Below are 26,955 nucleotides of genomic sequence, written 5' to 3' on the forward strand. Positions count from 1 at the left end.
GCTTTGAATAACAGAGTTGGAAGGGACCTTGGAGGTCTTCTAGTCCAACCCCCTGCTCAGGCAGGAAACCTGGCCTATACCATTATGGACAAATGATTGTCCAGACTCTTCTTTATTTTTCCAAGTTTTTTTAAAAATCTTTTTATTTTTTACAAACGTATCAAATCATTGCGTGAACAGTGCGGTCACCTGAGTTTCATACGTTCTAATACAAATAAAACTAGTAGAATTAATCGTAGTTATCACATTCAATCAACTTATATATTTCTATTAATGATACACCTTTATATTAAGTTGCAATCTGTCGTTGTCCAGTTATTCCGTGTTTTCTCTTGTGATTACATTTTATTTTATTCTATAAAAGTGTATATACACCAATATTCCCCCTCCTCTTATTTCTATCGCTTAGTCTAACTTTTAAACATGTCACCCTTTATTAAAAGACTTTTTCTTTCTATCCTACCTAATTTTTTTCTATCATACCAGATTCTTCTTAAATACCTTATTTTTCGGAGTATAAAACGCACTGGACTATAAGACGCACCTGCCTTTTTTGGTGAGGAAAAGAAGAAAAAGAAATCTGCCTCTGAGCAATTTTGCCTCCTTGCAGCAAACAGCCTGCTTTACTTTCAGTTTCGTTTTCAGCATAGCTTGATTAGCACAAGAAAAACAAAATCTGCTCCCAGCAATTTACCTCCTTGCAGCAAGCAGCAGAGGCCCGCGCAGCAATAGGCCATGGCAATCCTGCAGCCTGAAACAGCTGAGAGTCGGGAGGCCGGGACAATCCATTTGTGCTAATTAGACTGTGCTGAAGCTGAAAGGAGCTGTTTCTTCTTGCTGCTTGCTTGCAAGGAGGTAAACTGCTGGGAGGCAGAGGCCAAAGGGTGGGGGCCAGTGGGTGGGCGGGGCTACATTCGGTGGATAAGACGCACCTAAATTTTCACCCCCTTTTAGGGGGGAAAAAAGGTGCATCTTATACTCCGAAAAATCAGTACCTCCAGTGTTGGAGCACCTACCACTTCTGGTGGCAAGCTGTTCCGCTGGTTTATTGTTCTCCCTGTTAGGAAATTCCTCCTTACTTCTAAATTGTTTCTCTCCTTGATGAGTTTCCATCGTTTCTTCTTCTCCTGCCCATTTGGTGCTTTGGGGAACAAAATAACAGAAGGGACCTGGGTGCGAGGCTTTCACCAATTGCTTAGTGATGAGGAGTTGAGACACCTCTCTGGTCAAGGAACACAGGCAGGCCCTCGACTTACAACGGTTCATTTAGTGACCATTCAAAGTTGCCACAGCACTAAACAAAGCGGCTCACGATCATTTTTCACACTTACGACCGTTGCAGTGCTCCCGTGGTCCTACAGACAAAATTTGGATGCTTGGCAACAGGCTCCTATTTGTGAGGGTCGTGCCGTGATCCCCTTTTTGCGACCTTCTGACCAGCAGAGTCAACGGGGAAGGCCAGATTCACTTCACAGCCCGTGGCAAGAAAAGTCGTAAAATGGGGCAAAGCTCCCTTAACAACTGTCTTGCTTAGCAACAGATGTTTTTAGGTCGTATCTCGAGGACTTCCTATAGCCACCCCCAAAGTGGGATGCCCCCATCAGAGCTCTAGGACAGTTGGCCAAGAGCCACGTTTTGGGGCCCTTTCAGGAGGCCAAAAGGATGGGGGCAGATCTTAACCTCAAGTGGCAAGATGTACCAAAGGCTACAGATCCTGGTTTGTTTGTTTGTTTTTTGCCCGCCAGTTTTGCTCCTCCATGTTTACGGCGGATGTTTCCGTCCCAGACTCCTCCTCAACCCCTTTCCTTTCTGTCTCCGCTCTCCCCAGCCGCCTCCTACACCGACAGCTCCGATGACGAGACCTCCCCGAGGGACAAGCAGCAGAGGAACAGCAAAGGCAGCAGCGACTTCTGCGTGAAAAACATCAAACAGGCTGAATTTGGGCGCAGGGAGATCGAAATCGCGGAACAAGGTGAGGGAGGCCATCGCGGCTGCTCTGGGCTTCCTGGGTCAAGGTGCAGATTTTACTTTGGCGGGACTCAATTCATCGGCTCCAGCGCGGAGAGGGAGCCATCCCTTGGTCCTTGCGGATGTAGGTTGCCTATCTCACCCCAGCCTGGGGGACCATAGAGCTAGTTGGGTCTAGGGGTGAAGCCACCAGGCTAGAAGAAGTAATGAGTTCTAGTCCCGCCTTAAGCATGAAAACCTGCTGGGTGACTTTGGGCCAATCACCAGGAGACTGTGAGTTCTAGTTCTGTCTTAGGCATGAAAGCCAACTGGGTGACTTTGGGCCAATCACCAGGACACAGTGAGTTCTAGTCCCGCCTTAGGCGTGAAAACCTGCTGGGTGACTTTGGGCCAATCACCAGGAGGCGGTGAGTTCTAGTCTCACCTCGAGAGAGACAGAGACAGAGAAGGGTGGATGGGTGGATGGATAGAGAGATAGACAGGCAGACATTAGAGAAAGAGATGATGGAGGGATGGATAGATAGAGAGGTAGAGAGATAGATATGGATGGATAAAGGGAGAGAGACAGACAGATATTAGAGATGATGGATGGATGGATGGATGGATGGATGGATGGATGGATGGATGGATGGATGGATGGATGGATGATAGATGGACAGATAGATTGGGTAGATGGGTAGGTGGGTGGACAGACAGACAGACAGACAGACAGACAGACAGACTGTCTTCCAGAAGGTTTTTTCCCCCTGACCCCTTTCTCAACCTTTACGTGATTTTACGGTGGCTGAATTCCCAGATCACCCCAGACAAGATTAAAATGGAGAAAGGCGTTTTGTGGGTTTGGCATTTGTAGTTCTACCCACCATCATCTCTTCAGGTCCTGGGAACCCGACCCTACGCGCTATTTACTCTTGCGCCTCGTGCAGTTCAATGTGTTTGTTCAAAACCACCTAAGCGCTCTCCCCCACTCCCCGTCTCTAAGCATTCCATTATTCAGGGATTGAAGGGAACACCTTCTACGGCTCCCAGCCTCATTTCCCCGCCCCCCCCAGTTCCTTCTTTGCTTTAATCTCTTGACGCTGATCAAATTACTGAAGATTTGCTGCCGGAGCTACAAAAGAGAACGGAATCAAATGAACTCCCAGCGTTCTCTTCTGCTGCACAAAAAGAAAAATAAAAAAGCCACAAAACTGTAATCCTGCTGGCATCCATGGGCTCCTTCTGCTGATCTCTTTCTCTCTCTCTCTCTCTCTCTCTCCTGACCCCTTTGTCGTATCTTAGGGGGATGTGATGGAGACTCCGGAGGTTGTAGGGCCTTTGGTGCTCTCAGAGCTTGGTGGTTTTCGTACAGACGTTTCATGACCCAGCTAGGGAACATCAACAGTGCTAGAAAGGAGGGATGGAGGAGGAGGACTACTTCTTCTTTGAGGTCCTTGATGCTCTGTGAGCTTGATTATCTTCTTACAGAAGGAGGGAGGAAGGAAGGAAGGACGGAAAGAAGGACGGATGGACGGACTGTGGGGTTCTTGGTGCTCTCTGAGCTTGGTGGTTTCCTTGCAGACGTTTCATGACCCAGCTAGGGAACATCATCAGTGATAGAAGGGAGTGGGGTTTGTGCAGAGGAGGGAGGGAGGGAGGGAGGGAGGAAAGAAGGAAGGGAGGAAGGGAAGGAGGGAGGGAGGGAGGGAGGAAGGAAGGAAGGAAGGAAGGAAGGAAGGAAGGAAGGAAGGAAGGAAGGAAGGAAGGAAGGGCTATTGTGTCCTCAGTGCTCTCTGAGCTTGATGGTTTCCTTGCAGATTTATTATTTATTTATTTATTTATTTAATTTCTATACTGCCCTTCTCCCAAAGGACTGAGGGTGTTGTACAGCCTAATTAAAAACACAAAGACAGACAGAGTTTAAAAATAATTAAAATTATTAAATAATAGGCCCAAATTATAAAACCCCAAATTTAAAATCCCATTTAAAACCAATTAAAATCTTTACATTGATAGCCCAGCCTGGCGGAACAACATGGTTTTGAGGGCACAGCGAAACACACGGAGATCAGAGATTTTACGAATTTACGAAGATGTTTCATGATCTAACTAGGCAATATCATCAGTGCTAGAAGGGAGTAGGATTTGTGGTGTGGAGGAAGAAGAGGTCAGAGGCAGGGAGGGACGGAGGGAGGGAGGGCTGGGGGGCGATCCTTTGGTGTTCTCTGAGCTTGGTTGTTTCCTTGAAGACATTTCATGACCCAACTAGGGAACGTCATCAGTGCTAGAAGGGAATGGAGTTTGTTCTCTTTATAGATGAGTGGCTTATCCTTGTATATATCAGGCATCAACAGGCACCTAGAGATAAGCAACATCTACACGCCTTTCAAAAAGAGAAAATGAAAAGGCTAAAAAAGGAAATAGAATGACCAGAACCTAGAACTAAGGAAAAAGTTCCGACAGTGAGAAGAATTAACCTCTGGAACGACTTGCCACCAGAACTTGTGAATGTTCCACCACTGGAGGTTTTGAAGACGAGATTGGACAACCCCTTGTCTGGAATGGTATAGTGAGCAGGAGGCTGGACTAGAAGACCTCCAAGGCCCCTTCCAGTTCCGTTACTCCGTCCTGTAAATAGATTTGGTGACTGATGCAACTCTGCCTAGAAGGGGAGAGGAGAAAGAATTGGACATCTATAGTACATAAAATTATCTGCCACAATGTCCTTCCTGTCAATGACTACTTCAGCTTCAGCCACAACAATACACGAGCAAGTAATAGATACAAACTCAAGGTAAACAGTTCCAAACTTGATTGCAGAAAATGCAACTTCAGCAACAGAGTGGTGAATGCCTGGAATGCACTACCTGACTCTGTGGTTCCTTCCCCAAACCCCCAAAACTTTAACCTTAGACTGTCTACTGTGGACCTCACCCCATTCCTCAGGGGTCTGTAAGGGGCGTGCATAAGTGCATAAGAGCATCAGCGTGCCTCCCGTCCCTGTCCTAATATTCCTTTTTACTGACTCTTTTCATGTATTCAAATTATGTTTATACTGTTACCTGTTATCTTATACATGCTTGACAAAAAAAATAAAGAAAAGAAAAGAAAGAAAAGAGAATAGAGAAAAGAAAAGAGAAAAGAAAAGAAAAGAAAAAAAGAAAAGAAAAGAAAAAAAGAAAAGAATTTCAGCTCTGGATAAGGCAGACAAAACTTTTCTCTTCCATCTTTCTCCACTCCTTCCTGGCCACGTTTTTTTTTTTTTTTCCCTTTCAATTTTACACCGTTGTTTTCCTGCCTTCCGCTCAACCTCTGTTTCCTTCTCTCCTTTCCCTAGAAATGCCTGCGCTCATGGCCTTGAGGAAACGCGCTCAGGGAGAGAAGCCCCTGGCCGGAGCCAAGATCGTGGGTTGCACCCACATCACGGCTCAAACTGCTGTAAGTCATGCCAGGCGCTCCCCGTCGGCTGTCCCAGGTTGTTCCTTTGTCCCCCCTCCCCCAAAAAAGGGTGGGGAGATCACCCAGAGGTGGGATCGACTGGTCCAGAAATCCTACCTAGAGAAATCATCTCCAGCGTAGGGATTCTCTTGTTGGGCTTTACAGGTCGTCCTCGACTTACAACAGTTCGTTTAGTGACCTTTCCAAGTTACAACAGCACTGGGAAAAAAAGTGACTTGAGATCATTTTTCACACTTACGACCAGGGTCATGTGGTCGAAATTCAGGCACTTGGCAACTGGTTCAGAGTTATGACGGTCGGAACGTCCCCGGGGGGGGTCAGGCGATCCCCTTTTGCGACCTTCTGACTAGCAAAGTCAACGGGGAAAGCCAGATTCACTTAACGACCAGGTTACTAACTTATCAATGGCAGTGACTCACTTAACAGCTGTGGCAAGAAGGGTCGTAAAAGCGTGGCAAAACTCACTTAACAAATGTCTTGCTGAACAACAGAAATGTTGGCCCTCGGTTGTGGTCCCTAAGTCGAGGACTACCAGTAACTTCAAACGGTCGTAAGTTGGAGGACTTTCTGTACTTCTAGAATCAAGCTACCAGGTTTTCTGTAGGCAACCAGACTCACACCCACCCCTCACACCGGCAAGGACACCCCATCTTAACTTTTCATACTCCCAGACACTGACAATGCAGGGTACAGATAGTCCTCGATTTACGACCACAGTGGAGGCCCAAATTTCTGTTGCTAAGCAGGACAGTTGTTAAGTGAGTTGTGTCCCGTTTTATCACTATTCCCCCCACAGTCATTAAGTGAATCACATAGACATTAAGCTTCCCTTGTCAGAAGGTCGCAAAAGAGGATCCCATGACTCCGGGATGACACTGCGACCGTCATAAATCCGAGGCAGCGGCCAAGCGTCTGAATTTTGATCAGCTGACCGTTGGGGAGGCTGCCACCGTCTTAAGTGTAAAAACCGGACATAGATCACATTTTTTACACTGTTTTGCACCTTCGAACGGTCACTAAGCCAATGGTTGTAAGTCGAGGACTACGTGTGAGCCTTGCTCAACTGGAAAATAAAAACAAAGATTTATTAAGGTTATTGTCATAAGCTTAACAAAGAGTAGGTAATGAATTCCAGCAGGTGGGTTGGTTGAATTGGAGTAGGTTGGAGGGGGGGGGTTGAATAGCCCTGGCAATTCCGGAGCCCCCTCCTCACCTTTCCCCTTGCATGCAGGTTCTGATGGAGACCCTCGGCGCCCTGGGGGCTCAGTGCCGGTGGGCTGCTTGCAACATCTACTCCACCCTCAACGAAGTGGCGGCTGCCCTGGCTGAGAATGGTAAGGAAGGATTTGTCTTTCTCGAGGGGAGTCGGGGGGAGTGACCCCCCCCCCAAAACAAGCTTTGAGGCTGCTGGGACGGAAGCGGTTCAGCCATGAGCAAAACTGGGGGTGGTGGACATGAAGGTCTTTTGGGATGATATCCTTTCTTCTGCCTGTTAAAAGGAAGCCCCCCCCCTTCCCCCCAATTTCTCTTCCAGGATTTCCTGTCTTTGCCTGGAAAGGAGAATCCGAGGACGATTTCTGGTGGTGCATCGACCGATGTGTCAACGTCGAAGGCTGGCAGCCCAACATGGTGAGCGCCGGGACCCAACGTCTGCCGGGCCGAATTGGCATCACACAGAAAGGGGCAAGGCCGGTTCGGTGGGACATGAAAGAAAGGGCTCATTTTGCCTCTTAAAAAACTTCCCCAGGCGCAAAAAAAGATCCACCAGATTTTGGGTGGCCGGGCGGCATTTGGGAGCTTCTTATTTCATCATCCCCAAAAACGGATCCGCATCGGAGAGCCAGTTTGGTGTAGAAGTTAAGGTATTAGACTTAGAAAGCGGGAGATGGTGAGTTCTACCGTGTTTCCCCGAAAATAAGACCCTGTCTTATATTTTTTTGAACCCCGAAATAAGCGCTTGGCCTTATTTTCGGGGAGGTCTTATTATTTTGGAGCAAGATGGGGCTCCTCTTGCCGTCTTACCTGATTTCCAGCTCTGTATTTAAATATTTTTGGGCAGGGCTTATTTTCGGGGGGAGGCTTATTTTAGCACATACGCTCAAAAGCCCAATTGGGCTTATTATCAGGGGATGTCTTATTTTCGGGGAAACAGGGTAGTTCCACCTTGGACCTGAAAACCGGCTAGGTGTCTTTGGGCCAATCTCTGGGAGACTGGGAGTTCTAGTCCCACCTTAGGCCTGAAAGCTGCCTGGGTGTCTTTGGGCCAATCATCAGGAGATAGTGAGTTCTAGTCCTGCCTCAGGACTGAAAACCGGCTTGGTGACTTTGGACCAATCACCAGGAGACTGGGAATTCTAGTCCCGCCTTAGGCCTGAAAGCTGCCTGGGTGTCTTTGGGCCAATCACCAGGAGACTGGGAGTTCTAGTCCCGCCTTGGGTATGAAAGCTGGCTTGGTGCCTTTGGGACAATCCCCAGGAGATTGGGAGTTCTAGTCCCACCTTATGCCTGAAAACTGGCTTGGTGACTTTGGACCAATCACCAGGAGACTGGGAATTCTAGTCCCGCCTTAGGCCTGAAAGCTGCCTGGGTGTCTTTGGGCCAATCATCAGGAGATAGTGAGTTCTAGTCCTGCCTCAGGACTGAAAACCGGCTTGGTGACTTTGGACCAATCACCAGGAGACTGGGAATTCTAGTCCCGCCTTAGGCCTGAAAGCTGCCTGGGTGTCTTTGGGCCAATCACCAGGAGACTGGGAGTTCTAGTCCCGCCTTGGGTATGAAAGCTGGCTTGGTGTCTTTGGGCCAATCCCCAGGAGATTGGGAGTTCTAGTCCCACCTTATGCCTGAAAACTGGCTTGGTGACTTTGGACCAATCACCAGGAGACTGGGAATTCTAGTCCCGCCTTAGGCCTGAAAGCTGCCTGGGTGTCTTTGGGCCAATCACCAGGAGACTGGGAGTTCTAGTTTTATGACTGAAAACGGGATAGGTGTCTTTGGGCCAATCCCCAGGAGACTGGGAGTTCTAGTCCCGCCTTAGGCCTGAAAATGGGGTGGCTGTCTTTGGGCCAGTCACCAGATTTGCAAAACGCTGCTTTAGTGAAAAACAGAGAGCACTGTAACATAACACCCTGGCCGCCTCGCAGGGTTGTTGTTTTGGGGAGAAAGGAGGAGGAGCAGCAAAGAGCACAGGCAGCCCTCAACGTACGACCACAACGGAGCCCAGAATTTCTGTTGCTATGCGAGACAGTCGTTAAGTGAGTTTTGCCCCCCACTGTACTACCTTCCTCGCCACGGTCGTTAAAAAGAGAATCACTGCGATTGTTAAATTAGTCAGACGGTCGTTAAGTGAATTTCGGTTTCCCCGCTGACTTTGCTCGTCAGAAGGTCACCATCCCTGGAGCCAATTGGCCAGAGACGCTTAAATGAATTCTGTTCTCAGCACAGGGTTGGACTACATCAGGGGTCTCCAACCTTGGCAACTTTAAGCCTGGAGGACTTTGACTCCCAGAATTCCCCAGGGAGCTTTGCTGGCTGGGGAATTCTGGGAGTCAAAGTCCTCCAGGCTTAAAGTTGCCAAGGTTGGAGACCCCTGGAGTAAATGACCTCACTAACTTTTCCAACTCATATATTTCCCGATTCTCAGGTCACAGTAAATGCTCTTTAAGAGTAATGATGTTGTTAATGTGCTTATTACTTATTTTGCATATATTATTTGGAGAAAACAACATATAATTACAGCACAAGGCTAGAGGTGACCTCTGGGTGCCCCCCCCCGAGGGCTTTGGAGGTTCGGATTATTAAGTAGGTGGGACCAATTTGGGAAGCGGGAGGGGGCTGGGAAAGGTTAAGGAGAGTTTTTGGGCAGGGCAGCGGACTGGAACGCAATGTTCCCATGGTCCTGAGCCAAAATCTTGACTTCCGCTGGGTGCGAATACAATGAGACGTTAATGCTACTTCCGGTAGAAATGGCAGATTCAGAGTTAGAGGAGTGGGTTCCCTCATCGTTGGTGGGGAAGAGGATGGAGAGAACACAATGGGGCAACACAACTCCAGTTTCCACAGAAGAAAATATGTGTAGCAAAGGCTTCAACCATGAGGCCCCTGGTGCTCTCTGAGCTCGGTGGTTTTCTTGCAGACCTTTCATGACCCAGCTAGGTAACATCATCAGTGCTGGGATGGAGGAGGAGGAAGACTACTTCTACTTTGAGCTCCTTGGTGCTCTCTGAGCTTGATTATTTTCTTGCAGACGTTTCATGACCCAACTAGGTAAGATCATCAGTGCTAGAAGGGAATGAGGTTTGCAGAGTGGAGAAGGAGGAGGAGGAGGACTGCGGGGTCCTTGGTGCTCTCTGAGCTCGGTTGTTTCCTTGCAGACCTTTCAGGACCCAACAAAGTCCCATTCTCAAACTCCACACTCCTTCGTCCTGATAATATTACCTAGTTGGGTCATGAAACGTCAATAGGAAAACCCGACAGCCGCAAGGATGCCACCAAGCCATGTTTACCGCCCTATTGACATCAGATCCTGCCATCTGCAGACAAACTTCAAGATGGAGGCTCCAAAATCACGTCGGGCTCTTGTGCTGGCCAATGGACCCCCCCCTTCTTCCTCCCCCAGGAACAGGCCAATTTAGGCCGCGTGCCATGTTCTCCTTTTTCCCAGAAAAGATCAGGAGAAGCCTGCCAGAAAATGCCCCTCTTAACTTATTAGGGCACTTCAAGAAGGACAAGTGGATTATACAACGTTCTTAATTAACTGGAGATTAATGAGCTGGAGCCTTGAGTGCGAGGGAGGGGGGTTGGAAACTGGGGGGGGAGGGTTGCTGGGCACTGTTGATGCCAGGTTGGTAATCCGTTGAGTTAAAAGCCAGCGTGATCTGAGTGTAGAAACTGAGGGGGGGGCTGTTTCCCTAAATTGAGCTTTGCAGATTGTCCCATCCCAACCCAAATGCCTCTAAATCAGTGTGACTCTTAACCTTGGGAACTTTTAAGATGGGTAGACTTCAGCTCCCAGAATTCCCCAGGCAGCATGGATGGCTGAGGAATTCTGGGACTTCAAGTCCACAAGTCTTAAAGTTGCCACGTTTGACGAGACCTGATTCAGAGCGTTGTCTCTCAATCTTGGGAACTTTTAAGATGGGTGGACTTCAACTCCTAGAATCCCCCAGCCAGCATTGCTTAAAGTTTAAAGTTGCCACGGTTGAAATGCACTACTTTAAATCAGTCCTTTGGGAAGGACTCAATAGATGGAGCGAAATGAGAATTATTTCAAGAAAGGAGATTCGATAGACACTCCTGAGAAATAGACTCTGTTCTATGAAGGTAAAGCTGGAGGGAGTGACTTAAATATAATGTTTTAATTAATTAGAATGTATTTTTTTTTTAAAAAAAATGATATCCTGTTTCCCCCAAAAGAAGACATCCCCTGATAATAAACCCAATCGGGCTTTTGAGCGCATGGCAATAAGGCCAAGCACTTATTTCAGGGTTCAAAAAAATATAAGACAGGGTCTTATTTTCGGGAAAACACGGTATATGTACTGATAGAAAGCTTTAACTTAGTTTTGTATGTATAAAATGAGTATGTGTGTATATGCACGTCTGCCAGTTCTTTTAAGTAATGTTGAATAACATTTCAAAGTTTGTAAAATATTATGGACTAGATTTGAAAATAAGAGAATGAATGATATATTATTTCCCCCCCCACCCAGAAAAAGAACCAGAGATGGTTAAACTGATTCTTTTTATCCAAATAAGAGATTATATTTAATTTTGCCTCTATTTTGAAATGGCTTCTGGATTTGGTGTTTGCAATGAGAAAAATAATATATATATTTTTTAATTTGATTTATATGCCGCCCTTCTCCGGAGACTCAGGGCGGCTTACAATGTGCTAAGCAATAGCCTTCATCCTTTTGTATATTTATACAAAGTCAGCTTATTGCCCCCACAAACTGGGTCCTCAATTTACCTACCTTAGAAAGGATGGAAGGCTGAGTCAACCTTGAGCCCTATTATTATAGAAATGGCTTGTGCGTGCTGTTGTGTAAAAGCAAAAAAGTTGTGGCTGTAATGTTACCTTCTACTATGCTAAAGAGAGTCAGAAGTCAGTGCCTTTTTCTTATTTTATTTATTTATTTATTTATTTATTTATTTATTTATTTATTTATTTATTTATTTATTTATTTAATTAAATTTCTATACCTCCCTTCTCCAATAGGACTCAGGGCGGTGCACAGCCTAAGTAAAAACAGAGCATACAAAATTTAAAAACAGTATTAAAATAATTAAATATTTTGGCCGTAATTAAAACAACCCAATTTAAAATCAATTTAAAATTATTTTTCTCCCGTTCCGCTATATCCCTTCTTTTTCCCTCCCGCTCTTCTTAACTTTTCCATGGTTTTTTTCCTTTGTATTTGATAAACTAATAAAAAAAAAGTTAAATCACAAAAAAGAGGTGGGCAGAAATGCCAAATCCAGTCTAAACGTCTGGCCGGTTACGGCAGCCATCCATAATAATAATAATCATTATTATTATTTCAAAGTCGTTGTCCTAGCCACACAGGTCACATTTACCTGTGGTCCATTTTGTCTTCCAGATCCTGGACGATGGTGGAGACCTCACACACTGGATCTACAAGAAGTACCCAAACATGTTCAAGAAAATCAAAGGCATCGTCGAAGAGAGCGTCACCGGAGTCCACAGGTAAATATATTTGAGATCGGGCGCCCATTGTATCCTTGAGATGGTGGTGGTTGGTTTTTTTGGTACAATCACGAGTCAAATGGAGCCCCAAATGTATGTTGTTAAGTGATAAGTACGAGTTTTGCCCCCGTTTTATGACTTTTCTCGTTGCATTTGTTAACCAAATCACTGCGGTTAAATTAGTCGCACGTTTGTTGAGCGAATCTGACGTTGCTTGTCGGCAGGTCGCAAAAGGGGAATCGTAAATCATTTACCGTCATAAATGTGAGTCGGTTGTCAGGCATCCTGATGTAAATCTCGTGACCACCCGTGGTAACTTCGAACGGTCGCTAAATGAACTTTCGTAAGTCGAGGGCTACCTGTAGGCCACACCTATTGTGCTCCTTTGTGGTAAAACAAATAAGTAATTAAATCCATTCACTTAAAGCAGTGTTTCTCAACCTTGGAAGCTTGAAGATGGGTGGACTTCAACTCCCAGAATCCCCCAGCCAGCAGCGCTGGCTGGGGGATTCTGGGAGTTGAAGTCCACCCATCTTCAAGCTTCCAAGGTTGAGAAACACTGACTTAAAGGATAATAAAAGGATGAAATCCATTCCATTCTCCATTATTGATCCCATTCGCTTCATTGAGAATCGAGTTACAGGTTGACCCTTCGGAGCCTCGATGGGAGAATCACCTGGGCCAATCGAGAGCCATCCGAGAAGTCTCAAGAGCAGCAAAGGGAATTGTGGGAAACTCCTGATTGTGTGTTTGTTTCTTTGTTTTCCCAACTTCTTGCCAGGTTGTACCAACTCTCCAAGGCCGGCAAGTTGTGCGTTCCCGCAATGAACGTCAACGATTCCGTCACCAAACAGAAGTTCGACAACTTGTACTGCTGCCGGGAATCTATTCTGGATGGGTAGGTCCCCCTGTTGCTGTTGACGTCTTCTCCGAATGTTCTTCTGCAGGTGGTCCTCGCCTTGCGGCCACAAGGGAACCCAAAATTTGCGTTGCCGAGCAAGGCAGTTGTTAAGTGAGCTTTGTCCCATTTCGCGAACTCTCTTGCCACCTTTGTTAAGGGAATTGGCTGCAGTTAAATTAGTATTATTATTCATATTTCATATTTCTATGCCGCCCATTCTCTGAGGACTCTGGGAGGCTTACCCCAAAGACAGTATCCTAAATAGCATATTGCCCCCCAACAATCTGGGTCCTCATTTTACCCACCTCGGAAGGATGGAAGGCTGAGTCAACCTTGAGCCGGTGAGATTTGATCCGCTGATCTGCTGAACTAGCAGGCAGCTGAAGTAGCTGCAGTACTGCACCCTAACCGCTGCGCCCCCTCGGCTCTAGTAACGCTTATTTCCTGACAGCGAGAACAATTATCCAGTGGAACGACTTGCCTCTAGAGGCGGTGGGCGCTCCATCACTGGGTGGTTTTTAAGAAGAGATTGGACAGCCATTGGTCTGAAGTGGTATAGGGCAGTGATGGCTAACCTTTTTGCCATCATGTGCCAGGAAGGAGGGGGAGCGGGGAAGCTTTGCACACGCGTGTGCCCACACCCATAATTCTATACGTCCCGCCTGCATATGCGCGCCCAACCTCCCCTCCCCCCTTGCTCCTGGCCCATTTTTCTTTGTCACCTGGCTCCAGATCTTCTCTATGCATCTGGGGAGGGTGAAAACAGCCTTCCCCACCTACCCCCAGGCCCTCTGGAGGCAGAAAACAGCCTGGTGGGCCCAAAAGGCCTGAAAATCAGATGGCCGGCACGCACATGCGCGCCAGAGCTGAGCTGGCGTGCCCACTGATATGGCTACGTGTGCTACCTGTGGCACACCTGCCATAGGTTCGCCATCACGGGTATAGGGTCTCCTGCTTGAGCAGGGGGTTGGACTAGATGACCTCCAAGGTCCCTGCCAATTTAATCGAGAGAAGCAACCTAGAACTAAGGAGAAATTTCCTGACAGCGAGAACAATTAACCAGTGGAACAGCTTGCTGGGGGTTTTTAAGAAGAGTTTGGACAACCTGGAATAGTGTAGGGCAGTGATGGCTAACCTTTTTGCCATTGCGTGCGAAAAGCAGGGAAGTCACGCATGCGCATGCCCACACCTATAATTATATGCGCCCCATGCATGCGCGCGCAACCCCCGTGCTCCCCCTGCTTTTGGCACGCGATTGCACTGTGGGCCCAGTAGGCCTGTTTTTTTGCTCTCCCCAGGCTCCAGAGCCTTTCTAGGAGCCTGGGGAGGCTCTGGAGCCTGGGGAGAGCAAAAAACGGGCCTTCCGGTCCCACCAGAAGTTGGGAAACGAGCCGTTTCCAGCCTCCAGAGGGCCTCTGGGTGAGTGTGGAAGGCCGTTTTCACCCTCCCCAGGCTCCTAGAGAAGCTCTGGAGCCTGGGAAGAGCAAAAAAATGGGTCTTCCCCACCCCTAGGCCCTCCGGAGGCAGGGAACAGCTTGTTTCCCTACTTCTGGTGAGCCCAGAAGATCCGAAAATCAGCTGGCTCGTGTGCCCACCAATATGGCTTCACGTGCCACAGGTGGCACGCGTACCATAGGTTCGCCATCATGGGTATAGGGTCTAATGCCTGAGCTGGGGGTTGGACTAGAAGACCTCCAAGGTCCCTTCCAACTTTGTTAACTCTGTTCTGTTCTATTATTATTTTTTCCAATTGACGTATGTGCATGTGTGCATATCTACCCACCTTCATTGCCCTATCGCTTTGGCCCTCCACTCATACGGCCAGTTGGAGTTAAGGAGAAACTTCCTGACAGTGAGAACAATTAACCAGTGGAACAGCTCGCCACCAGAAGGCATAGGGTTAGAAGGGTCCTTGGAGGTCTTTTAGTCCAACCCCTTCCTCAAGGTCCAGACGTTGTGGGTGCTTCATCACTGGAGGTTTTCAAGAAGAGACCGGACATTCACTTGTCTGAAATGGTATAGGGCCGTGATGGCGAACCTATGGCAGGTGTGCCACAGGTGGCACGCCTAGCCATATCAGTGGGCACGCTAGCTCATCTCCGGCACGCATGTGCGTACTGGCCACCTGATTTTCAGGCCTTTTGGGCCCACGAGAAGTAGGGAAACAGGCTGTTTTCTGCCTCCGGAGGGCCTGAGGGTAGGTGGGGAAGGCTGTTTTCGCCCTCCCCAGATGCATAGAGAGAATCTGGAGCCAAGTGACAAAGAAAAACGGGCCAGGAGCAAGGGGGGGAAGGGGGGTTGGGCGCACATGCGCAGGGCGGGGCACATAGAATTATGAGTGTGGGCACGCACGTGTGTGAACCTCCCCTGCCCCCCCACTTCCTGGCATGCGATGGCAAAAAGGTTAGCCATCCCTGGTATAGGGGGTTGGACTAGAAGACCTCAAGGTCCCTTTCCGCTCTATTCTGATTGAGTGACCTTAGAAACCGAGGTCATAAATAAAGGAAAGGAACTCGGCTCGGCCCTCGGAAAACCAAGGACCAAAAACCCGGAGCAAGATCCCCGCTCCGTCCCGTGGGGACCGTGATTGAAAATGGGAAATCGCTCTCCCTCCCCGCGTTGTTCACCTGTTTTCCACATCTGCTAAAAATAGATGGAAATATAGGGCACGGTCGCAGCAGGGCCAAGCAGAAGCGGCTTCACTCCGAAAGGAAGCGCATTCTTCTGCAAAGCCATTTGGGGAGTGGGGGGTGGGGGTGGCCGTCTCGCAGATCACCTGTCAGAAATTAGGACACGTCGCAGAAAATCCAGAACCCAGGATTATCAGAAGCCACGAAGAGCCCTTTTTAGGAGATTCAGAGGCAGGGACGCGAGGGTAGAGCGAACCAAAATAAAAGACAAGAGGTTGAACGATTATTAAAAGAATGGGAAGGCAGAGGATATTTCTGAAGTTTGGTTTTATATATATATATATGTTTTCTGAGGTTTTCGCGGGTGTTTGTATGTAGGTCTTTGGTTATTCGGGTTTTCTCCCGCGTAAAATTGGATATATATACATGTAAAAAATTAAAATCTCGGGTGTTTTCCCGCGTCATTGTAAATAAGTTGGTTAAAATATTTAAAATCCTGGTTAAAATCCAGGATTTTAAATATTTTAACCAACTTATTTACAATGACGCGGGAAAACACCCGAGATTTTAATTTTTTACATATGCACACCCGCGAAAACTTAAGACAAATATATATATATATATTTTACACTTTTAGATCCAGTGGCTTTGTAAGAGGCAATAGGCGCTGGCTGTTGGAAGTTTAAATTTAAGCTTTAAGTTTAAATTTAAGTTAAAGTTAAGCTTCCGGTTACTTTTACTGTAACTGTAAAAGTCGATACTCCTTCCCTCTCCTGGCCCCGATCTCTCATTGTACAGCTCCAGTTGTTTCTAGAAGGGACTTTTGCATTATTTCTAGGTTCTGGGCTCCTTGGTGCTCTCTGAGTTTGGTCGTTTTTCTTGCAGACGTCTCATGACCCAACTAAGTAACACTCTCAGTGCTAGAAGGGAGTGGGATTTGCAGAGAAGAGGAGGAGGAGGAGACTGTGGGGTCCTGGGTGCTCTGTGAGCTTGGTCATTTTTCTTGCAGATGTTTCATGACCCAACTAGGGAACATCATCAGTGTCAGAAGGGAGGAGGATTGCAAGAAGGAGGAGCACTGTGGAGTCCTTATTGTTCCCTGACTTGGTTGTTGTTGTTTTTTGGCAGACGTTTAATGACCCAACTAGGGGATATCATCAGTGCTTGAAGGAGAGGGGGAGGACTGTAGGGTCCTTGGTGCTCTCTGAGCTTGGCAGTTTTCTTGCAGACGTTTCCTGACCCAACTAAGGAATATAATCAGTGTCAGAAGGGAGGGGAGGTTGCAGAGAGGAGGAGGAGGAGGAGGAGATGGAGAAGAAAGAAGAAAAGAAGGGGAGGAGGAAGAAAGTAGAAGGAAGGAAAAGGAATGAAGGGGACAAAGAAAAAGGGACTTGTAAGCTCCTTGGTGCTCTCTGAGCTTGGGGGTTTCCTTGCAGACGTCTCATGACCCAACTAAGTAACACCCTCAGTGCTGAAGGGAGTGGGATTTGGAAGGGAAGAGGAGGAGGAGGAGGACTGTGGGGTCCTTGGTGCTCTCTGAGTTTGGTGGTTTTCTTGAAGACCTTTAATGACCCAACTAGGGAACATCATCAGTGCTAGAAAGGAAGGGGAGGTTATGGAGTGGAGGAATAGGAGAAGGAGATGGAGAAGGAAGAAGAAAAGAAGGGGAGGAGGAAGAAAATAGAAGGAAGGAAAAGGAATGAAGGGGACAAAGAAAGAAGGGCTGTGAGTTCCTTTGAGCTTAGTTGTTGCAGGCGTTTCATGACCCAACTAGGGACCCTCATCAGTGCTAGGAAGGAATGAGATTTGCTCACAACTAGATAGCCGATTCTTCTTACATTATCAAATATCCCACTGCAGCGATCCGACTGACTCTTTCGCTTTATCCCGCAGTCCGTAAAGAGACGGGAGGGGAAGAAGGCAGGACATTTTGTGTGTGTATCCGAGGCAGCCTTCACCCCCGACCCACAAACCGCGCCTTTTTTGAAAGCTTTCCGCCACGGGAATTTGGTCCCCTTAATATCCTGCCGTCTCTGCTTTGGCATGCCTCCAACCCTCCGCAGGACCCTTCCGCGTTCTTGGCAGCAGCCGTAATTCACATATTTAGACACGTGTGATCGGCGCTGCGCCTTCCTTGAAAATCCATAGCCATCCATCTGGAATAACTTCCGGGCTTCTCTTTTCCTCCCCAGCCTTAAAAGGACGACCGATATGATGTTTGGAGGGAAACAGGTGGTCGTCTGCGGCTACGGAGAGGTGAGTCCCCGACCCGTTTTGCCTTTCAAAGGACGCTCGGTGGGACGGCGGGAGAGGTTTTCCTCGCCAGGTGACGAGGGACGACCGTCTCTGCTCCCAGGATTTAGGCTCGGGAGAGCTGCAGGCGTCGCCAGGGAAGGGGATCTCCTGCCAGCCCCCCCCCCCCCCCCGGACGTCCGAATTCGACCTTGAGTGTCCAGGAGTGTTTCCACTCTGGGGGGTGGGGGGGAAGGTGGGGGGGGCAAGGGTAGCCTTTTGAACTGCGAGGTCAGGGGTGAGGAAGTACAAGGTGACAAGTGGTCAAAACCATGATTGGCCCACGATGGGGCCGAAGGGTCTCTTCTCCTGGATGGGATCTCTGCCCCTCCCCTTCGCTCGTAAGTCAGTCTTCGTGACCTGGCAACGTTAAGGTAGGTGGGCTTCAACTCCCAGAATTCTCCTTCCTTCCTTCCTTCCTTCCTTCCTTCCTTCCTTCCTTCCTTCCTTCCTTCCTTCCTTCCTTCCTTCCTTTCTTTCTTTCTTTCTTTCTTTCTTTCTTTCTTCCTCCTTTCCTTCCTTCCTTCTTTCTTTCTCTCTCTTTCTTTCTCTTTTCTTTCTTTCTCTTTCTTTCTTTCTTTCTTTCTTTCTTTCTCTTTTCTTTCTTTTTCTTTCTTTCTATCTATCTTTCTATCCATCTACCATCCATCTCTATCTTCTTCTTTCTGCCTTCTTTCTTTCTTTTCTTTCTTTTCTTTCTTTCTTTCTTTCTTTCTCTTTTTTCTTTTCTCTTTCTTTCTTCTTTCTTTTTCTTTCTTTCTATCTTTCTATCCATCCACCCATCCATCTCTATCTTCTTCTTTCTGCCTTCTTTCTTTCTTTTCTTTCTTTTCTTTCTCTTTTTTCTTTTCTCTTTTCTCTTTCTTTTTTTCTTTCTTTTTCTTTCTATCTTTCTATCCATCCACCCATCCATCTCTATCATCTGCCTTCTTTCTTTCTTTCTTTCTTTCTTTCTTTCTTTCTTTCTTTCTTTCTTTCTTTTCCCTTTCTTCTTCCCTCCCTCCCTCTCCTTCCTTCCTCCATCCCTCCTTTTCTTCCTTTCTTCTTCCCTTCCTTCCTCCTTCCCTCTTTCTCCTTCCTTCCTTCCTTCCTCCCCTCCCCTCCCCTTCCTTTCCCTTCCCTTCTCTCACCATTCTGCCTGGGGAATTATGGGAGTTGAAGTCCAGATATCTGAACTGTTGCCCAGGATGGGGAAACTCTACTCTAAGTGATTTCTCCAGAACTCTGTTCTAACTCATCTGGCTTTCTAAATGAGATCCGCCTTCCCTCTGTGCCTCCCCTTTTGAACAAACGTTGGGCTCCCATGCGGCTGCCAAGGGCTGGGGATGGATTCGGTCTCCCCTCTCTTTCCAGCCTCCTCCTGACCTTCTCCTCCTCTCCTGCTCCAGGTGGGGAAAGGATGCTGCGCGGCCCTGAAGGCCATGGGCTCCATTGTCTACGTGACCGAGATCGATCCCATCTGTGCTCTACAAGCCTGGTAAGGACAAAAAAGGGGAGGGGGGCGGGACGGGGGGGGGACTGCCTCGCAGGGTGTGTGTGTGTGGATTAGATTAACAGGGGTCTCCAACCTTGGCGACGTTGAGACTTGTGGACTTCAACTCCCAGAGTTCCTCAGCCAGCTTTGGTCCACAAGTCTCAACGTCGCCAAGGTTGGAGACCCCTGGACGAGAAGACGTCGAAGGTCCCTTCCGGCTCAATGAATCGATCATTTCTTTCTTGCTGCCTCTGCCCCTTTTGCCCCTCCTGGGCCAGCCAGGGCTAAGAGGAATGGCCAGCCCAGGTGGGGAGAATGAGAGGACTGACGGGGGGGTCTCGGTTAGGGGTCCCATTTCAGCCACAGTTTTCGGGAGGGTCCCAAAAGGGTCTCGCCAGCAGAGCCCACAGCCTGAGAAGCCCACTCCCAAGTGCTAAAGAAACACAAGAGTCTTGAGATATGGTAATCCTCGACTTACGACCACAGTTGACCCCAAAATTTCTGTGGTGAAGTGAATTGCGTCCCGTTTTACGACCTTTCTTGCCACCGTCGTTAAGCGAATCGCCGCCATGGATAAGTTATGAACCCGGCCGTTAGGTGAATCTGCAAAAAAAACCCAATCACGTGACCTTTGGATGCGACGGTCATAAGTGCAGACCAGTCGCCGGGCATCTAAATTTTGATCACATGATCACGGGGAGGCTGCAAAAGTCGTAACTGTGAACAACAGCCCCCCTTTTTTCAGTGCCGTTGTAACTTTGAACGGCCACTAAGCGAACCGTTGTACGTCGAGGACTAACCGTAACGGAGCTTGACCGGTACGGTCGCAAGCGCTGACAGCCGTTAAGTGAGACGGCCTCGCTTAAGGACCCCACCCTCCCTGCTCTCCCTGATGCAGCCATTAAAAGAAAAAAATGTGTGGGTCGTTGTGGGATCCCAGCAATTTCAGCCTTACACACAACCAGAACTTGCTGGTTTCCGGCCCCAGGTGGCAAAGGGCTACCCGGGATGTTGGGGGGGGGGATTCTTAGATTTGGGGTGACTTTTCTGGGGACCCGTCCATGAATCTCAGGGTTCGTTTTTTTTTCTCCCTTCTCCCAGCATGGATGGCTTCCGTCTCGTGAAACTCAGCGAAGTGATTCGGCAAATCGACATCGTTATCACCTGCACAGGTAACTCCCGGGGGAAGAGGTGGGGGGGGGGAATTGGGAATGTCTCACTGGGAGTGGGAGGGGGCTTGATCTAAGTGGCCTCACTCCCAGGGACCTGCAAGAGAAGAGCCCAGCGGCCCCTGCAGGCCCTTTCCTGGGTTGGCCAAGGAGCAGCCTGATTGACAGCTCTGTCAATGATCCCCCCCCCACCCCCGTTTTCTTTTACAGGCAACAAAAATGTAGTGACCAGAGAACATCTGGATAGGATGAAGAACGGCTGTATTGTTTGTAACATGGGACATTCCAACACAGAAATCGACGTGGTAAGATGTAGCTTCCCTTCCTTCCTTCCTTCCTTCCTTCCTTTCCTTCCTTTCCTTCTTTCCTTCCTTCCTGTTTCCGTCTACTTCTTACTCCCTCCTTCACTCCCACCCTCTTTTCTCTTCCTTCCTTCCTCCCTCCCTCCCTTCCTTCCTTCCTTCCTGTTTCCTTCTACTTCCTTCCTTCCTTTCCTCTTTGTCACCTTTCTTCCTCTCTCCCTTTCTCCATTCTTCCTTCCAGTTTCCTTCTACCCCCTATTCCTTCCTTCCTTCCCTCCTTTCCTCTTTGTCTCCTTCCTTCCTCCCTCCCTCCCTTCCTTCTCATCTCTTTCCTTCCTTCTCATTTCCTTCCTTCCATCCATCTCATCTCCTTTCTTCCTTCTCATCTCTTTCCTTCTTTCCTTCCTTCTCATCTTCCCTTCCTTCCTTTTCATTTCCTTCCTTCCTGTTTCCTTCTACTTCCTATTCCTTCCTTCCTTCCCTCTTTGTCTCCTTCCTTCCTTCCTCCCTCCCTTCCTTCTCATCTCTTTCCTTCCTTCTCATTTCCTTCCTTCCATCCATCTCATCTCCTTTCTTCCTTCTCATCTCTTTCCTTCTTTCCTTCCTTCTCATCTTCCCTTCCTTCCTTTTCATTTCCTTCCTTCCTGTTTCCTTCTACTTCCTATTCCTTCCTTCCTTCTTTGTCACCTTCCTTCCTTTTCTCCCTTTCTCCCTTCTTCCTTCCAGTTTCCTTCTACCTCCCTCCCTGTTTGTCTTCCTTCCTTCCCCCCTTCCTTGCTCGCTCACTCACTCACTCTTTGTCACCTTCCTTCCTTTTCTCCCTCTCTCTCCGTTTGTCCTCCCTCCCTTCCATCCTCTCTCCTTCCCTCCCACTCTTCTTCCTTCAAGTTTCCTTCTACCTCCTATTCCTCTCTCCCTCCCTTCCTTCCTTCCTTCCTCCCTCCCTCCCTCCCTCCTTCCTTCCTTCCTTCCTTCCTTGACTTGTTCAATGCCCACAGTGGTTAGAACATCATATTGCAGGCAAACTCTGCCCACAGCGGGCTCAAGGTTGACTCAGCCTTCCGTCCTTCCGAGGTGGATAAAACGAGGACCCAGATTGTTGGGGGCAATTATGCTGAAAACTAAACCGCTTAGAGAGGGCTGTAAAAGCACCGTGAAGCGGTATATAAGTGTAAGCTATTCCTTCCTCCCTCCCCACAAGTGGCCCATTGCAGTGTGCCAGGGGGTTATCTCAGACAGGAAGCTGTTCAAAGCCAGCGTCTCTCAATTCCTGCAACTTCCTGGCTGGGGAATTCTGGGAGCTGAAGTCCACACAGCTTAAAAATGGCTAAAATTGAGAAGAATTGCTCTGCTCTGAAGAGCTTGCACAACCTCGAAGAGGGATCAGGCCGGGCTAATCAACGTTTGGCCGCCGCTGTCGTGAGTCCCTGCGTGGCCTGCTCTGCTTTGAACCCTTCTTCCCCTGCTTCTCTTCCAGGCCAGCTTGCGTACCCCAGAGCTGACATGGGAGCGGGTGAGGTCTCAGGTTGACCACGTCATCTGGCCAGATGGGAAGAGAATCGTCTTGCTGGCTGAAGTAAGTCAGCCTCTCCACAGCGCAGATGAGTTGAGAGCTTGGCTTGAGGGGCGGGGGGTGTGGGGCAGGCTCCTGGCTGCCTCTGGGATGCCAAAGAGGAGCCCTTCCTGATGCCCACTTGGGGAGGCTCAAAACACAACGTGGGGTGGGACATTAGGGGTCAATCCGGGTGCTGAAATTGCTCCTCCTTTTTTTTTTTTTTAAGGGACGCCTCTTAAACCTCAGCTGCTCCACAGTGCCAACCTTTGTTCTCTCCATCACGGCCACCACTCAGGTGAGTCAGCCACAGAGGCTAGTTTTGCCAATGAGTGTGTGGATGGGGTGTCCTTCACACTAGGACTCATCACAACAGTGGTTTGTTTAGTTATTTTATAGAAGAGAATATTTATAGCTCAGGATTGAACTGCGGGGTCTCTTGATGCTCTCCATGCTTGGAGGTTTTCTTCCAGACGTTTCGTAACCCAAGTAGGTAATATCATCAGTGTTAGAAGGGGGTGGGTTTTACGGAGTAGAGGAGAACAGGGAGGAAGAGGAGGAGGAGGATTGTGGTGCCCTTCCTGCTCTCTCTGAACTGGATTGTTTTACTGCACGTATTTCATGACCAATAGGTAACCTCATCAGTGCTTAGAGGTCTTCCAACACTGATGATGTTCCCTAGTTGGGTCATCAGACGTCTGCAAGAAAATCACCAAGAGAATCGCGGAGTCCTTGGTGCTCCCTGAGCTGGCTTGTGTTGTTGCAGGCGTTTTATTGTCTAGCTAGGTGACATCATCAGTGCTAGAAAGGAGTGGGTTTTGGGGAGAGGAGGAGGAGGGACTGTGGGGTCCTTGATGCTCTCCGAGCTTAGAGGTTTTCTTGCAGACGTTTCATGACCCAACTAGGTAACCTCATCAGTGGTACAAGGGAGGGAGGCCAAAAACAAGCCAAAAAGAAAACAAAAAGATTTAAACACCTCCTCACTATTAATGAACATCCAGAGAAGCAGGGATTAACACCGAGAATTAACCCTACACCAACAGTCATGAAGTAAACAGTATCCCAATCTAGGAACCACCAGCTGAGACAAATAAACAGTAAACAGCAGCCTAATCAAAGAGCCAAGAACCTCTCTGTTTATCTGAGTAGTGGCTACTGGAGAAGACGTTGTTTTGATCTTTTTGTTTGCTTTTTACCTCTTTTGAACGGTGTGTAGACGTTGTTGGTCTCTATGGGCCTGTTGATGGTCGATTTGTCTTAAGTGCCAGACGACCAGGAATTGTCTTCTCCTTTTTTGATCCTGGCTCTGTTTAGGATGCTCAGAGTTTCCCAGTTGTAACTATGGTGCAGTCTGTCCCTATGTTGTGCAGTTCAGGGGTTTTCACCCTCCCCAATCGAGAAACTTACCAACTCAGACAAACTATCACACGCTAAACAACAGCCTAATCAAGGAACCAAGAACATCTCTGTTTATCTGGGTAGTGGCTACTGAAGAAGATGCCATTTTGGTCTTTTTGTTTCCTTTTTGGCTTTTTGGTTGTCTCTTTTGAATGGCAGGTAGGCGTTGTTGATCTCTATGTGCCTGTTGATGGCCGATTTGTCTTAAGTGCTAGACGACCGGGAATTGTCTTTTATCATTTTTTGAACCTGGCTTGGTTTAGGATGCTCCGAATTTCCCAGTTGAAACTACGGTGGCAGTCTGTCCACTTGTTGTGAAATTCGAGCGTTTTCATTCTTGGCTGCGAATTGGTGTGTCCGTGGATCAAAGGGGAGCCTCTTTGCTCGACGCTAAAAGCAGAGCAGATGGGGTGGAGGAGGAGGAGGAGAAGGAGAAGGAACAGCAGGTCCTGGACTTGTTCTCAGCGGAGGAGCCGACATCCGGGACATTGGCTGCCTTCTGGCTTTTACAGTCCAGTTTTATTTCAAACCTGGACGTGGGCGAGTCCCGGCCTCTGCTTCTCTCCTGTTCTGCTTTTCTTGCTGGGGGGGTCTCGGTGAGCTCGCGGGGGGTCGCTCAATGCTCTTCTTTCCGGTTTACAGGCGCTGGCCTTGATAGAGCTGTACAACGCCCCCGAGGGCCGTTACAAGCAGGATGTGTACCTCCTGCCGAAGAAAATGGGTAAGTGGGGAGATGGGCACTTCCCGGAAGGCACCCCGGCTCTGTGCTCTGCTGGCCCAAGGAAACGTAGAACATAGAACAGTCATAGAGTCGGGAGGGACCCTTGGAGGCCTTCTAGTCCGACCCCCCTGCTCAAATAGACCCTACACCATTTTAGTCCAGTCTCTTTTTGAAATGGTATAGGCCGGGCCTCCTGCTCGAGCAGAGGGTCAGACTAGAGGACCTCCAAGGTCCCTTCCAATTCTATTATTACAGGTAATCCTCGGCCTATGACCGCAATCGAGCCCAGAATTCATGCCGTTAAAGAGAAACATTTGTTAAGTGAGTTTTGCCTCCTTTTACGACTTTGCTGCCGTTGTTAAGAGAGTAACACGGTTGGACAGTGAATCTGGCTTCCCCATTGACTTCCCTGGTCTGAAGGTCACCAGAGGGGACGCTGCAGCCGTCATAAATATGAAGCAGTTGTCAAGAATGTAAATCACATGACCGGGACGGGCGCTGCAGTGGTCATGAGTGAGAAAAATGGGCCTAAGTCACTTTTTTCAGTGCCGTTGTAACTTCGAACAGTCACTAAATGAACTGTTGTAAGTCGAGGACTACCTGTATTCAATATTCTGTGTTCTTCGGGCCTTCCAAGGACAGAGCCCCAAATTTCCCTCTGAGGGGAGGTGGGAGGGAGGTGGGAATTGTCTTAGGAGGTAGGCAGGGGTGTCCAGTCTTGGCTGCTTTAAGACTTGGGGACTTCAACTCCCAGAATTCCTCAGACAGCCAAACTTGGCCGCTTTAAGAGTTGCAGACTTCAATTCCCAGCTACGCTGGCTGGGGAATTCTGGGAGTTGAAGTCCACAAGTCCTAAAGTTGGCTGGGGAATTCTGGAAATTGGAGTCCACCCCTCTTAAAGCCTGCTGGCTGGGGAATTCTGGGAGTTGAAGTCCACCCGTCTCAAAGCCTGCTGGCTGGGGAATTCTGGGAGTTGAAGTCCACCCGTCTCAAAGCAAACTGGCTGGGGAATTCTGGGAGTGGAAGTCCACAAGTCCTAAAGTTGGCTGGGGAATTCTGGGAGTGGAAGTCCACCCCTCTTAAAGCCTGCTGGCTGAGGAATTCTGGGAGTTGGAGTCCTCCCATCTTAAAGCCTGCTGGCTGAGGAATTCTGGGAGTTGGAGTCCACCCATCTTAAAGCATGCCGGCTGGGGAATTCTGGGAGTTGGAGTCCACAGGTCTTAAAGGGGCCAAGCTTGGAGACCTCCATACAAATACATCACCATGGCTGCTATGAATGTGCACTTGGACGGAGGGGGCTCTGTGTGTTTGTGTGTGTATGTATTTGTGTGTGTGTGTGTGTATGACAAGGAGCTTGGTTGGGGCTTCGGCTGCTCCCCCCCCCCAGGGCCCACTTCAGGTCTCAGCGGCCCCCTTCCTCTCTTGCAGATGAGTATGTCGCGAGCCTTCACCTGCCCACCTTCGACGCCCACCTGACGGAACTGTCGGACGAGCAGGCAAAATACTTGGGGCTGAACAAAAACGGGCCTTTTAAGCCAAACTATTACAGGTACGTCCTTTTGATGGGCCGAGTCCTTTTCTTCGATTTTACAAAGCATTAAAAAAAAAACGACGTCCTCGATTTACAACGGTTCGTTTAGCGACCATTCAAAGTTACAATGGTACTGTGACTTAGGACAGTTGTTCACACTTACGACCGTTGTACGACTGGTCACATGATCAATGGTCAGACTCTTGGCAACTGACTCACGTTTATTTATTTTTATTTTTATTTTATTTCCAATTTATATACCGCCCTTCTCCCTGAGGACTCAGGGCGGTGCACAGCCAGAATTAAGAACATGAAATACAAATATTAAAAACAATTAAAATATATATAAATTTGGCCCAAAAATTAAAAATCACAAACCAATTAAAACATTTAAAATTTCTTCTTATGACGGTCGCAGTGTCCCCCTCGGGGGTCACGTTATCCCATTTTGCGACCTTCTGACTCAGCAATGTCAAGGATTCACCAAGCCAGATTCGCTTAACAACCGTGGGACAACTGGAGTGATTCCCTTAACAAATGTGGCCAGGAAGGTCGTAAAACGGGGCAAAACTCACTGAACAAATTTGTCCCTTAAAGCAACATAAACCTTGGCCTCACCTGTGGATCGTAAGTCGAGGACTACCTGTATTTACAACCGTTGCACTGTCCGGAATCGTGTGATTCCCCCATTTGTGACCTTCCACCGGCTTCCAACAAGCAAACGGGGGAATGGAGGAAGGCCAGATTTATTGAACGACCGCACGATTCGCTTAACAACGGCTGTGATTTGCTTAACAACGTCAGCAAAAAAAAAAAAGATTGCAAAATCAGATGGGGTCTGTTTAACAATCGCCTGGCTTATCAGTGAAAATC

At 48.2% G+C, this 26,955-nt stretch overlaps 1 protein-coding gene across 2 annotated transcripts in view; it reads left to right on the forward strand.

Moving 5' to 3' along the window:
- Positions 1–26,955, forward strand: part of AHCYL2 (adenosylhomocysteinase like 2) — an 84,290-nt gene that overhangs the window by 56,713 nt on the left and 622 nt on the right. For both annotated transcript variants that reach the window (XM_087874384.1, XM_087874385.1), the window contains exons 3-16: positions 1,829–1,972; positions 5,285–5,385; positions 6,638–6,740; positions 6,941–7,035; positions 12,006–12,112; positions 12,894–13,010; positions 17,836–17,899; positions 19,324–19,412; positions 20,511–20,581; positions 20,789–20,883; positions 22,358–22,456; positions 22,662–22,730; positions 24,473–24,551; positions 25,980–26,100. In XM_087874384.1, coding sequence (XP_087730510.1) covers positions 1,829–1,972; positions 5,285–5,385; positions 6,638–6,740; positions 6,941–7,035; positions 12,006–12,112; positions 12,894–13,010; positions 17,836–17,899; positions 19,324–19,412; positions 20,511–20,581; positions 20,789–20,883; positions 22,358–22,456; positions 22,662–22,730; positions 24,473–24,551; positions 25,980–26,100 — 1,354 coding nt within the window. The remainder of the gene's footprint in view (positions 1–1,828; positions 1,973–5,284; positions 5,386–6,637; positions 6,741–6,940; positions 7,036–12,005; positions 12,113–12,893; positions 13,011–17,835; positions 17,900–19,323; positions 19,413–20,510; positions 20,582–20,788; positions 20,884–22,357; positions 22,457–22,661; positions 22,731–24,472; positions 24,552–25,979; positions 26,101–26,955) is intronic.

Source organism: Pantherophis guttatus, chromosome 7, assembly GCF_059756535.1.
Source record: "Pantherophis guttatus breed Tessera chromosome 7, ASM5975653v1, whole genome shotgun sequence".
NCBI lineage: Eukaryota > Metazoa > Chordata > Lepidosauria > Squamata > Colubridae > Pantherophis > Pantherophis guttatus.